Source organism: Phalacrocorax aristotelis, chromosome 1 (genome assembly GCF_949628215.1).
Source record: "Phalacrocorax aristotelis chromosome 1, bGulAri2.1, whole genome shotgun sequence".
In the NCBI taxonomy this organism is placed as follows: domain Eukaryota; kingdom Metazoa; phylum Chordata; class Aves; order Suliformes; family Phalacrocoracidae; genus Phalacrocorax; species Phalacrocorax aristotelis.
The window spans coordinates 178,427,928-178,442,531 of record NC_134276.1 but is presented as its reverse complement, the minus strand read 5'-3'; the positions used below and the strand labels follow the sequence as shown (position 1 = coordinate 178,442,531).

The 14,604-nt window shown below is 37.3% G+C and overlaps 1 protein-coding gene across 2 annotated transcripts in view; it reads left to right on the top strand.

Annotated features, from left to right (window-relative positions):
* Window positions 1-14,604, top strand: part of LGR5 (leucine rich repeat containing G protein-coupled receptor 5) — a 99,152-nt gene that overhangs the window by 43,184 nt on the left and 41,364 nt on the right. For both annotated transcript variants that reach the window (XM_075080807.1, XM_075080805.1), the window contains exon 2: window positions 2,101-2,172. In XM_075080807.1, the coding sequence (XP_074936908.1) occupies window positions 2,101-2,172 (72 nt within the window). The remainder of the gene's footprint in view (window positions 1-2,100; window positions 2,173-14,604) is intronic.

Sequence of the window (14,604 nt, the reverse complement as noted above, 5' to 3'; positions counted from 1 at the left end):
TTCACCACATGAATGGAGTACAAAAAAGAGACTAGGACATTGGAGTTCACTGTTGGTAAATCCATCTCTGGGGTCTAAAGATGTTTTTAAGAAAAGTGTATGTATTGTTGATTTTCTCATTGTGCATCAAAGCACATAATGAAACCCACATTCTGTTATTCTGATCCTCTTAAGATATTAGGATCTGGTCCGTAGATTGCTTGTGACTGATGTCATCATGGGGTACTGTGGGTGGTACATTAGACAAGTACTGCCTACTACTAACAGAAATTAATACGGTAGAAAAACGGGCTTCAGGTTTCCCTGGAGCACTGGTTAATGCTGCTTTTGTAGAATGCCCAAAGATGTGTCTATCTGAAGATGAATCATTCCCATCTTCCACCAAGGCTGGCTTTTTAAGTCTAAAATGTGATTTGGTATATTTGCAAAAACCCATTAAGACATGCGTTGAAAATCTCACGATCAAAATCATATTGTTAAAAGTTGGGTTTATCTTAATGTTCAGTAGTATAATTCACTACCTGGATGAGTTTTTCCTTTTGCCAAATAAATCCATGGTTTTGTTCCTTAGCCAGAACAAATCCTTTGAGCCTTTATCAAAGTGAAAGGGTAATAGCCTGCTAAACGGTATGGAAGAATTAGGTGATAAAGTATTATGGTAAAGAATGAATTTAGTAAGTACTCAGTTCTCAAATTATACCTTGATTTTGAAGTGAATGCGGAGACCTTACCCAACAGTGATTTGATAATTGTTGTAAAGTATTAACACATTTCCTTTATTTCAAACTCTCTACATGAAGTATGTTTTAAAATTATACATTTTAAAATTCAGCAAAAGATCAAACATTGAAATTAACTATGCTGGCTAAAAGCATATATTCTGTAATGTGAAACAGACTGTGAGTAATAAGAACTAGATGGATTAGGAATAGGACATCTACCCACCAAAGTACAGATAACTTATTTACCTTGTAAGCTCTCAACAGCTGGAAGAAATAAAGTTATCTAAATACTACCCGAAGTAGCTGGAAACTATAAGCGCTGCTACAAATGTATGTATGTTTAGATAGTGGGGAGTTTAAAATTATCACGTAATGTTTGCATAAAATATGCAGGTCTCCGATATTTTTATTTTAACAGTCTACTGGAATTTTGGTATGGTTTTGTAAGTTGTATCTTCAACACAGAATTCTATTATGCAGTCTGTTTACAGTTTTTATACTTAATGCAAAGCAATTATAATGATACTGTGGGGCATGGGAAAGACAATGGAAAACAATGAAAAAGCATGTTAAGCATAAAAAGGTATTATATAAAATTTAGTCTAAAACATAGCTCGAATGAGCTCTGACAGAGCTGATATGGCTGGTTGTTTCCTGTGCCAGGAACTACCGTGGAACCCCACCAGGAAGTGTGCTACAGAGCAGGATCACATTACACCCTTGTTTTATGGTTCATTTCACTTATTTAATGCAATTTGAGAACCTGCAGAAAAAGAGCACTCTAAAAAGGGGATGTTTATTATTTGAAAATAAGCTATTTCTTTAACTCAAATAAGTTGGGTTTTGGGGACACCTGATGTGCCTAACATAAGGCAAGGCAAATCAGTACGACTGTGCAGCAGACTGTACAGCAAAAGCAAAATGCTTCCATATTCATGAAATGTGAAGAATGATGCAGATAGTGTATAGCTGTACACTTTTGCCTGTCGAGTAAACCAAACGTGCTACAGTTCTACAACAACAACAAAAATGGTAGTAGTTTTCCTTTACCACTCCAAGTAAATTTTAGTACAGTACAGTGGTTTATTACAATTATGTAGACTAAAAGAGTTGTTTAGTGTTCCAGCTGATTTATAGAGCGTGATAAAACATTCCAAAATCTTTGGAAACAAGGAACACGCTACAGCCTGTATTTGGTTTGACAAAGGTGTGTTCATACGGAAGAAGAATGTTTAACGTGCTAACTAGATAATGATTCATCAGTTCTGGCAGAGGAACTAATTTTTGTTAATGTAGTACTTAAAAATGTGTGGAATGAACAGCTGGATACCACAGTTGTAGCAAGCCATATTAAGTCTCTGTCTGTTTTCCCCTACAGTGATCTCAGTATGAACAACATTACTAAGCTGCCCTCAAACCCCGTGCACAATCTCCGCTTCCTGGAAGAGCTGTAAGTATCATTGTATCCTTGATGGGCATAGTCAGCACTAGACACATTCCTGTGTTTGTCTCTCATACTTACTGTGGGAACCAGATAAAACGGTGCAGGAAAGCTGTCAGCCTGACACTTTTGGCACATGCGGAAACACTTAGTTGAAAAAAACCCAATTGCTTGTGATTCTGGAAATGAACTTATAAAAGAGTTACCGTGAGGCTACAACTTCTCTAAGCAGAGACAGAGCCAAACAAATTAAAATTTTTAAACAAGGGCTGTTTAAAAGAGCTGGATTGCTTTTTGGAAATAGTTAAGCAGCAGGATATTAAAAGTTTGAATACTGGCTCATGTTTATTAAAATCTCAAGTAAAGCTATAATCAAAACCAAAACCTGCTGCCTCGTTCTGCCTGTGTCAAGGACAATTGAGTCCACATTTCATAGTATCAAGGCTTCTTGTCCTAATCACTTTTAATTACTGTTTCCTTACTCTTAAATTTAGCATCCCTGAAGGCTGACTGTAAAATGCAGAATCCTGCAAAACGCTTAGTTACACTATCTAGCACGTTCAGTGAGGTGAAAAAGTACACTGTGAAAACTACCTAAGCAAGCACAACATCAAAAGAGGAATGCTGGTTTGAAGTGATGGTGACTAACCAGAAGTGAAAAGTATTGTGCATTCATGAGACCTGGATTTGGCGGTGACCCTAGTTATAATGGCGCAAGCTTAAAAGAAAATTTAGGTTCCTGAGGAGTGATGAAGACTCTGTAACTGATGCACCATAGATCTTGTGGGAAAAAGCTGGCTGCTGCCCTTGCATGAGTACCTCTAAAAGTTGATTAAAAGAATTGTCTAGGCATCCAGCCTTTTATGAAATGTGGTTTATAAGCTTTTAAAATTGAAAGGCTCCTTTTTTTATAACATGTTTAGCTGCTAACACACCATAAAACCCAGGTAAGATATGCAAAGTCATGGTGCTACCCTTCTTGCGAAGATGCGGTCTATTTTAAGCCGTGAAATATGTACAGTCCTCTGCAGTTTAGGTGGGTATTTCACTGACAACTTTTGGTGTCCTTGCCAATAATGTTCATTTGCATTTTGCTACCTGGTCTTTCCAGCAGGCATCTATGAAAAAAAGAAGAAATTAAAGCCATTTTGTAATGCTAACTTTGAGCAATACCCTATTTGCAAGCAGATTTTCCTTTCCTGTCTTATTTTTATGACAGGCAGCGTTTGTATTTAGAATGCACTATTTCTTTTAATTCTCTCTCTTCCCTTACTTCTTTTCTTTGGTTCTTGTTATCTGTATTGGTGTTGGTGCAACTTTCAAATAACATATAGATATGGACATAACAAGGAGAGATGTAGAGATGTCACACGCCAAGTGTTGACAGTATCAAGTGCATATGAAGTGAATCATGCCACAAAGACCTTGCTTGTGGATTTTTGCATCATGTCCATGTTTGCTTGTCCCATCTCCTGTCAACTGTAATAAACCTACTAAAAGCTTCCAACCCAATGATTTCTCTCCAGCCATTAAAAGAAAAGAACTAAAACAAAAGTCTGTGCTTTTCCTGGAAGGAAATTGTAATACGTTAAGCCAAGTTACCTTCACTCATTCATTTTGCAGTTAGATGACCCAAACAGTGAGAATTATGTCACTGCTTGAGAAACTATTCAGGAGTCTACTTCATTTTCCTGATCAAGGCCTTTGAAAGTATTCTTACCTTCTTCTTGTTTTGGGCCTACTTTTTCCACCGGAAATATTAAACCGTTATCCTTATAACCCTTGTTCCAGATTAATTCCAGTCCTTCATTGCTGGTAGTACCAGAAAAATATTTATTTCTTTACTATGTTTTCTTTTACATATACACAGTCAGCTCCTCCATTTGTTCCACACAAGCCAATCATTTCCATTGCTTATTAACTGGGATGCTGTTTTGTGAAACCCTTCCAGTTTGTATTCACTTTTCAAATGAGCATAGAAAACTGAAGCCTTTGAATAGGCAAGGCAACTGATTGCCTCTTCTTAATGCAGATCCAAACCCATTGTGCTAAGAGATTCTTTGGTGTTCAGAGGCATGTAATACAATTCAGTCTAGTATTACATAGAAGAAGGTATTAACAATGGAAAGAGAACTGGATATTCAGTTTTGAAGTAGGGGGCAACAGCCATTCTAGTTCCTGTGTACCCCTATGTTCATTTCTGAGCAGCGATTGCACATAAGAAAATCATTTTTCCCATCCAGGCATTGCCACATAATCTGTATTCCCAGCTTACATGGGAATTCTGTGTTTTGTTTGTGTGGCTCAGTTAAAGGGGGCTGTTGCAAAATATAAGTTGGCCCATAATGCAGGCATTGTAAAAATAAGATTTTACAAGATCTTTATACCAAAGCAAGGTTTCCATGAAATTAAAATACATCTTAGAAATGTTTATCTGCTCTTTGAAATACAAGAACAGGAGCTTAAAATACATTTTTAAGGGTTTTTTCAGTGTTGAAAAAAAGTGTACTAATCCTTTTATTAGAGGTCTGGTTCAAAAATGTGATAAAAGCTAACGACTGATCCACTGAGTTTTAGCTGAGAAGTTATGTCCTAGATGCGTGGTTTGGCAAGACTGATAAGTCATTGCCCCAGAAGAACTGAGATTTTATTAAGACAGTTAAACCATTTGTTTTTACTCCAAAGCAAGGATGTATAAGCCAGGTCTTTTCAGCCAGTTCTGACCTTCTAGGCTGAATCTGATCCACTCTTCCAGCCAAGGTTAGACACCTCTGCAAGCAGCATTCTTGCAATCCTGATGATCATGCCTGGTATTTATCCTTAACCAAAGACTTTGATCACAGAAGTGCAACATACTGAAACTATGCTGTATTTCTGAGGTCCATGTTCCTCCAAATATTTTGGAAAAAAATGTGGTACTTTAAAAACTGAACTGTTGTAGCTCCTAAGAAGTTTAGTTTTGAGCAAGATCTTTTACTGCTGAAAATGATGGACCTTTCAGGCCTCATTTTCTCTTAAAGTGCGTATGATGGAACTCCCACCAAGAAAGAAATATGCTTCGGCTGCTCGATTATCAGCAAGTTGCTCTGCATGAACTTGTACAGCACCATTAAGTCAAATTCTTCATTATAAATTCAAAATAACTGCAGATATTTATCAGTATGACTGAGTCCAAGGCTCGATCTCATGTGGAGTGTTTCTAGATGTATGTCATTCTACAAATACGTTTGTGTATTGCACAGTACACAATATGAATGCCCTTATTAATAGAGCAGTAAGTTAGAGTAATGAATGAAAAAAAGCTATTTTAAAAAGTATAAAGAATTACCTAGGGTGGGTCTCTTAACAGTTTAAGAGGTAGCTACATCTGAGTGTAGACTTATCATTTTGTGATTAAGAACACTTCAAAGCAGTGCCTGAAACTGTTTTATTTTATAAATTAATGTCTCCATGAAGACTGAGGAAGAAAGCCAATAATAATTTAAAACTATTTGAATGAGACCTAACTACAAATACCTTCAACTAGATGTATCTCCACACATACTTACATATGCGTATGCATAAATATATACGCACATACCCACGCATGCACATATATAGGACTTTTATTTTCATTTTAAACACGGGAACATTTCACAGATAAGCAAAACTCCAAGTGATTTTTAGTACATTGCTATTTTTCAGCAACTTAAAATAGGTGTTTAGTAAAACAGCAAACAAAGGACTGTTTTATTGCAATTATTTTAGCTTCAGAGTAAGACAGTTCCAAATAACTTCCATTTCACAAAATCAAGCAATGAAGCCACGTTAAATTAATTGCAGCCTACATACAGGTGCAAGAAAGTTTACTGACACCCATGTTATTTCTTAAAATAACCTTGAAGGGAATTAAATATATGTACAAAGTTTTTCCGATTGATCACAATATTATTACAGCAGTTACTGAGGCAGAAGTGCCTTTAAAAGTGCATTTTACTACAATAATGAAGTGCAGAATTACAGATGCAATACAAAACAGACATATTACGTGAATCTCACCATGATTTGTGTGAAATCCCTTTACACTGCAGAACTGGTCAAGAGGCCACTGTATACGTGAAAATGAAATCCTAAGTTACCAGGCACAATCCATTACCATCTGTTCTTATTTATTGTTTTCCCTTTAGTTCTCTTTCTGGTTGCTCTTTCTTCCTACAAAGAGGTTTTCAAAGCTGTTAATGGGAATTAGGTGTTCTTTTCCCCACAGACTTTGAGCAGTGGGACTGAGCTCTCTGGTCATTTACTTCTTTGAAAGCTGAGAGCGTTAGCTCCTGGGGTCTTGTACAGTCTTTATTTTTGTGCTGGTATAGGAACATTGTGGCTAGCACTGAAAACTGATTCTCTGCTTTTTACTACTATTTAAGCTAGTAGAAAACATGAAAGTGCTGCAGCCACAGTCCAGAACTTTTTGGATAAAGTGGGGGAATCTTGTCATTGACTTCAAGAGTCTTTGGGCAGCATGCTTAAATTCTAAAGGCTTTCCCAAAGATTAATCTGCATAGATTTAAAAACCTCCAAGGCAAAAAAGTAAAAGTACCTGCAACTGACATGCACAACAAAAGTAAAAATAGAGTATCATCTAGTGGTCTCAAACTGTCTACACATGCTTCCTTCTGATGTCAATTAAAATACCATTTTTACAGTTCACAGAATCACAGGTTGGAAGGGACCTCAGGGATCACCTAGTCCAACCTTTCTTGCACAGCACGTTTTAGTGGAGCTATTCCTGGTGGAAATTAGCTTGTGCCATCTAACATCAGCTAAAGCTTCAAGAACTTTCACTACTAAATGACTTATGATCCCATAGGTAATTTCGAGCCGCACACAATCTAACACAGAAGTTGTGAATTCAATTTCTTCACATAAATTGTGAATTTGGTTTCTTCACTTCATGCATGCATGTTGAGATGATCTATTCAGGCCATGCCAATGTGTTCAATACATGGTGTTTGTCAGTGAGAGGTACCTGTCACCAGCCAGGCAAGCGGCCCGTGGCACATTGTAAATTCTGTTGCCGTAAGACACTTTGCTGATAACTCAGGGCTGTGGCTTCCCAACTTTGCCTTAATACAGCCAGGGAGGCGCTCAAAGTCCTCACAGAGGGAAGTACACCGGTCATCTTGAAAGTAACCATACATTGGTAAAAACAGTGAGAAGATGTTTATCTAGTTAATGAGTTGGAAGCAGTTACGGTAGTCTTCTCCCCTAGTTTTTGCATACACCGTTAGGTTGATTTACTAGAAAAGAACAAACCCAAACCCAGAAGATTCCTACTGTACGAAATATCACTTGTAACCTTTACATTGACAAAACAAGGGCCCTGATGTTCTGGAGCTGTCACTGTCTTTGTTGCTGTCCCTTTGATGCCACCAAAGCCAGTAACAACAAAGAACTCTCCCATGTGGATGTGTCAGCCTGGTACCCCCCAAACCGCCCTTTTTGCTGCCTTATCAAGAACGACAAGATGAGGAACAAAAAAAAAACCAAAAACAACAGAGCAAATGCATTACTAAATTAGAGCTGCTTGCATTGCTTGTTGAATAGCTTGTGATGACAGACAATTATCCTGGAAATGTTAATGCAAATTGCATAGAACAGCCTTGACACTGGAACTGCTGTGCATCTGTGGTGTAAAGGGGCAGAAGGGGAGAAGATGGGGGAAGGAAAAAGATAGAAGTGAAAATAGTAAGATCTGCATGCAAGCGGAAACAATAAAAGTTCTAGGTTGATATCCAAGAAACCTTGTCAGTGCTGCTGTGTTGCTTTTACTGAGCACGTGTTGAAGTTTATTTTTGGCTTGTAGCTTCTAAATGCTTTCTGGAACTTGTAATTTATTATCAAGCAATATTCATTAGGAACTAGTTTAAGATATAAAAAAAGTCATAGGAAGAGCTTTTTGTGTTATGCGATCAATACAGATAGTGAAATTATACTTAATTAAACCTGTGAAACGATGCTTTATTAAACATGCTGCATATCTGTAGATCCTGAGGCAGGATTTTAATTTAAGTCTTACACATTCTGTGTGTACTGCAGTAGCAAGTAGGCAGAAATAATTTCCTTTTTTGTCAGTGGAAGTTCAGCTTGTTTGCGGATTGCTTGTTTTCAGTGCAGTGAGCACCTCTGATACCTACATGATTCAATTTTCTGCTTGCTTAGGGTTATGGGTAATGTTTTCAGCCAATATCACATTTATATCTAATAGGTTCACAAGCACAATAAAACCAACTTCTTCTCTCTCAGTTGTTTTTTTGAATTTCCAGGCAGAAGTAGCAGTAATTTCTCCAGTAATCCTTTGGTGTTGCTTCACTGTACCGCTCAGAGAACTGTAGTAACCTCGAAACTTGGTGTCCTTTGCCTGTCTCACAGGAACGACAAAACAGCTAACACATTTTTCATTATTGATAGTTTGATCATGGTGTGTTGCACTGCAGTACGCTTCAGCCAATTCCTGTTATTAATGATTACTATTATTAGTTCTTACCCTTTCTGATGATGCCATCACTACTGGGATAAAACCAAAACCAGCATCAGAAATATAAATGACACTTGGAACACCCAGCCTAGGAAATGTAATGAATATGATCCACCATTTGTTGCTCCATCTTGCTGTAGCATTTAAACACAGAGAAAGGAATTTTAACAAATTAGGATTGTTCTGGGAGTAGTGATTTGGTGACAGCATTCTTCAAACACAGAAGTCAAGTTATGTCTCTTATTCGTTGTATCCTGGGATCCAGCTGCTGGGAATCAACGTGGGATTTCCTGGCTGATGTTGGAATATCTCCTGACAGCTGGCCTTGCTGCAATCAGAAGGCAGGTACCTGGCTGCCTGTTTGGCAGAAGAGCACTGTTGGAGCCCTCTAGAACGGTGCTGCCTTCTGCAGCACTGAGAGCAAAACAGCTTGTTCTCCATGCTGTCCATGGACAGCTTCACAAAAGGAGAGCTCAGTTGTCTTTAGCAGTTACTGGATCACACTCATGCCAGGTGCGGAAAGAGTCTCTGTCTTTTGTAAGTGGAGAAAGAAATAGTACATTTTAGACCATATCCTTAGCTGACAAAAATCTATGATCTGTTTTATCAAAGCCAGCTCAAGATCAAATACACACTGATTCATTCCAACTGCTTGAGGTCAGTTGGAGTTATTCCAGTTTACACCCTATGAGAATTTGGCACATGCATTTTAAAAGTCAATTAGGCCCTAAAGCAAGAGCAGACTATGTTATATTTGAATTTCGAACTAAACTGTAAGCAGCAATAAATATAATATACAGCACAATTATGACTTGCACACTCCCCTCCCCTTTTTTAAAGAAAGCAGAATATCTTACATTTTGTTCTTTGATCTCTCTGAGCATCAGATTTTTTAATATATCATTTGACCCACATTTCTTTTTATATTACTATAATGATTGCAGTTTTAATTAACATGACAGATTGAAATATAAAAAGATAATTAAAATACAGAGTAACATTTAAATTCCTAGTCTAACAAAGTAATTCCTCAAAAACATTTTGAAATATGTATGCTGCTGTCATCCATTAATTAACTAATAATTAACACAGTAATTAATCACCCATTAATTCATATATTTCTGTTGCAAGAATAATCACTAATAAATATCAAATTAAACTCTTACCTCAAAATTTTAGTTGACTCTGGGTTAAGTGCTGGATGAGTATCCATATTGTCAGAGCTTTTTTGATGTAAGAAGCAAGAATGTTTTGTGTTACCTATTTATAGGTGTGTATGTAAGCTGAAGAAAACTATGGTGTTAGAAATATATAAATTATATATTGGCTATATATTTATATAGTTGGGCTAAATGCATGTGTAGTTGTGTGCATGTGTATCTTTGATTAAGTTTGACAGGAAACAAAATTGAAGCAAAAGACTGAAGATCAGTAATTCTTCCTTGAACAGAGATGATTTTTTATATCTAGAACAAGTTGTTTTAGAAAAAGATTTGGGAATTTTTGTTTTCCTGTTATACTTCCACATTGTTCCTCCACAGACAACCATTTCCTTTATTAGAAATTGAGGTAATAGCTTTAGGATTGGTACTAGTGCTATTGGTACAACTCCTCAGAGAAGAGCTAAATTACTGGCAAATACGATACTGAGTTAGGATGCAAATGAGAATCCTATTTCTACTTGTGTCAGCACAAATTTTTCCACAGACATCAATGAGACTAAGATTTCACCACAGACCTTTATCAGTTTTTCAGAACAATTATGGCAGTTGGAGAGGTGGATCAGGCTTTTAAGAAAGAAGTTTCAAATTACGAAAGAGAATTTCTTATCTGTACCCAAGGTGTAAAAGACACAATCCATTATTACATTAATTTTAATGGCATTTTCTACATGGCATACTAGTGTTTTAGCACCAAATTCAGGAAGTTTAGTACCACATAGCAGCAGAACCATCCCAGCTGTTGGGGTTTTTCACTGTCTCAGGCCTTCTGTACTTTCAACTTCTATTCACAAAAGCAAAGATTTTTTTCATCCATCTCTAGGTTCTTCTGTATAATTCCTTTTCAATTTTATGTCTGGAGAGTTCGTTAGTTGTAGTATATAACGTAATATATATACAACACCAAATTCATTCTAGCATCCTCTTAGCATGTGCAGTCTTTGCTCTCATTCCTTAAATAGCATCAGCAAACCAGTTAGTGAACAGAAGTAAAATGCAGAGTCAAAGGGGCATCAAGGCAAGACAGTAGTTCATGGAATTAGTTTTGTAGAAATCCCTCAGCATCTTTGCACAGTTGAAGGATGATTTCAAATTGCACTCACGTTCTGTATAAGATATTGCAGTACATGTAGACTGATTAAATACAATGCAACACAAGTGATGCAATGATATATAACCTGATCTGTATTAAAGGGCATGCACTGGCACTAGTCTAGAAACATTGAGTCAGTCTGGTATTGCTATTATAGTTTACTGGCTTATGAGTCCGATATATTTATCATAAATTTGAGTGCAATGAAGTTCTACTTAACTGTATCTGTTCTGAAGTAGAATTACAACATATTTCACTAGATTTTGATTTCTTAATAGTGGAGCTTGACTCGTTTTACACTGCTTATTCCTGTAATACGTTGAGCCACACCAAGAGCCAGAGTGCCATCTATTCTCCCACATTTCAGCATCTTGCAAGATTTGATCAGTAACTTGTTCCAGAAAATTCCATTGTGCTAATCCTGTTAGAACACGGTATGAATATTAATTAGTGTAAACATATGCTTTTTCCCAAGGAGACTATTATCTTCCTTTCATGTCCTTCCTATAGGTTTGATACTACTAGGTTTTGAAATACACTTTACAGATGCTTGTTCAGCATTTGTAGGACTAGATATTACTCAAGCAAAGAAGAGAAGCAGCCACTCCCCACATCATACTGTCACTGTCTGCTGCAGACAATGAGGAGTAGCTGGGTTAGATTTGCCACAGCTTCTTTCCACAGTTAGTGGAGAGGTGCTTTCTTCATTAATGGCACAGTTTGTTAACTGTAGAGAGAAAACTTCTTACTGTTTCAAGTTCACCTTCCATCCAGCAGGTAATGAGGAGACGCTTGTTGCCAGGTGAGGCTTGTCCTGATGGAGAAAACATCCATGCACAAAGCAGTTTTGAGTTGGCAAAGAAAAATTATTGTACTAGAAACTTAAAGGAAATAGTTGACTGTGCTCAGTCACAGGTTCATGTTTATTTGCTTCTTTCTGAGGAATCAAGTTTTTCTTTTCAGACATGAGCAACAATCAAAGGAAAAGGAAAAAAGATTCTGATAATTTTCAGTTTTCTGTGGGTGTCTCATGAGTTGTCTTGTCTTTGGGAATTGTCCTGACTTGGTCATCACCATTTCTCAGAACTATGACACTGCAGGAGAGGTCAGAATACACCAAAGGGGTAAACAGATGGGGGACACTCAAAGGAGAGCCCAGACACACCTTTTCTTAGATCCAGCCATAAGCCATAAACCTGACCTGCAGCACTGCAGCTATTCCAACAGTGAGCAGGAATTGCCAGCTGGGCTGAACTGTGTTGAAAGATATTTTATAAATTGCTGCCGTTTCAAAGGATGGAGGCAACATGCTTTTTTCTCAGCTCATTTATTGTACATCTTTAAGAAAGAAACATGCAGTAATATAAAAACTTAGCATATGCTTAAGCCAAAAGCATCCTGGTATCTTGACTCCAACAATGGCAAGTAGCAGATACTGAGGGAAGTATGTGGTAACACTTCCTCATAAACTTTTCCAGCTTCCATTAATGTGCAGGATTATATGAAGCAGCATAAGTGAAATCTAGTTGTAAAATAAAATAGCTCAAAGAATATGATCTAAAGTCAGTAATGCTGTGTACCTTTGATTACTTTTCATTAAAACGATGTGGCACATTTGAGCCTGAATGTACTTCATGAGATATTTCTAAAATAGTGTCAGAAATGCTGGAAATAAAAGAAATAACTTTTAAAATTTGAAATTCAAAGTTGTTCAAACAATAAAAGCCAGCCATTTGGTTATGTAAGTGCTATAAACAAGCAAGTTCACCTGCTCTCAGAAATCATTAACTAAACACTGAACTATAGAGACAGGTAGTATGTCCATCCTCATCTGTTCAAGAAAAGTGATATTTACCCATCCAGTCAAAAATCACTACCCAAAGTCCTTCCAAAGTTCTCTAAAATGCTGGGCAGCTTTCCTCAAATAACTTAGGGTAATGGAAAACAAAATCCCTGAAGTGGAGAAGAGTAAACCCTAGCAGATACTTGATAGGTACCGTAGTGTCAAGAAGGGAATTCGTTTTCCCCTATGCCAAGACTGAGAATAGAAGCACAGTAATAGCAGGAAAAAACACGCAAGTAAAGCATTAAAAATGGTCAAGAACAAATAAGCCAAACTTATATGAGCTTTGCAGCATGCCTTAAAGAACCAGTGTGCTAACTCTTACCCAAGAATATTGAAAGAATTAGACAATGATCCGAATGAATCATTTTTGCTGATTTTTACCAAATACCACAATGCTGGAGAATTCTGAAGGGCTGGGAAGATGCTACTGTTGTGCCAGAGTTCAGAAGAGGTCTCATGGAGCATCTTGGGAACAGATAGGTGGTTTGCCTGAAGTTGGTTCCACAGAAAACCATGAAAAAGGCATAATAAGAAAGAATTTAATATGGTGACTGAAGGTCAGACAACATCATTACATATCTGACATTGTCAGTTTGCTTGGTGAGAGAACTACGGGACATACATGTATTTTGGCATTTGTGATATATTTGAAGTAGCCCTCTACTGAAATATGTAGGGCTATACATGATGAGTGTGATCTTCTGCTGCATAAGCAGAGGAGTGTCATATAAGACAGTATTAATCACTGTCTGCAAAATTAGTGAAAGCTCTTTTCAAACGGAAAAATATTCAAAGCAGAACTTCAAGAATGACCTGAGGTTTGAAAAACTCATAAGGAGTAAACATAGAAACTGTGTCTGCCAAAAAGAGGATTAACATGTGGCTTCATCTGTCTAAAGTGTTCGTACAAGACACATTTAATAATTGCGAAGTTAGGATCTAAAAGGAAAAGAAGCAGAACGTAAAACAAGGGTTGGAATCTGAAACAAAAAAAAATGAAAAGAGGAAAAAACTTACATCTCAGTTTAACAGCACAGGTAACTATCACTCAGAACAGCTCAAGAACATGGCTCAGCATCCCTTGCTTGTAACCCTCTGTCGGCTTCAGATATTCCTCTAAAAGGTGTTGGAGCTGGGGCCATGCAGAGGGATCAGGCTCTTAGAGTGGCATATTGTGGGTGGCCAGATGATCAAAATGGACCTTACAGACAGAATGACAACAGTTTACTCTGAAAAAATCTTCTCCTGAAGGCAGTTTGATAGAAAACCTGGCCACAAAAGAAAATGGAAAAAAAGTTACATGGAAAAGTTTTAGCCATCCGAGACTAGCTCAGATACAGCCCAGTGCAGTACAGTCTCACTGAAACCATCCTGAATGTCAGTGAGACGTGTAGCATGTACATGTATAAGTGTGTCCCTGTGCTTGGGTGTTTCTTTCTAAAGATATATTAGATATACAATACAGATACCATAAAAATGTCTTGAAAAATATTACAGTCCATTTTCAAAAAATGCCAAACATTAAGGTTACCACAGAAAACCATGATGTTGCTCTAAAGCTGGAAAAAGTGAGTATTGCACATTGAAACAGAACTTTAAAGCTGCGTAGTGTCCCAATTAAAGTGCCAGAGTCCTACAGCTGGAACAAGGGAGGAGCATGCTAGGTAGTTGCCAGAATCCTTCTCCAGGAGCTCTTACACAGGTCTGATTTTCTCAGCTGGCCCATTTTATGAAGAGTATTCCAGTACAGACAGGCCGTGTGAACATG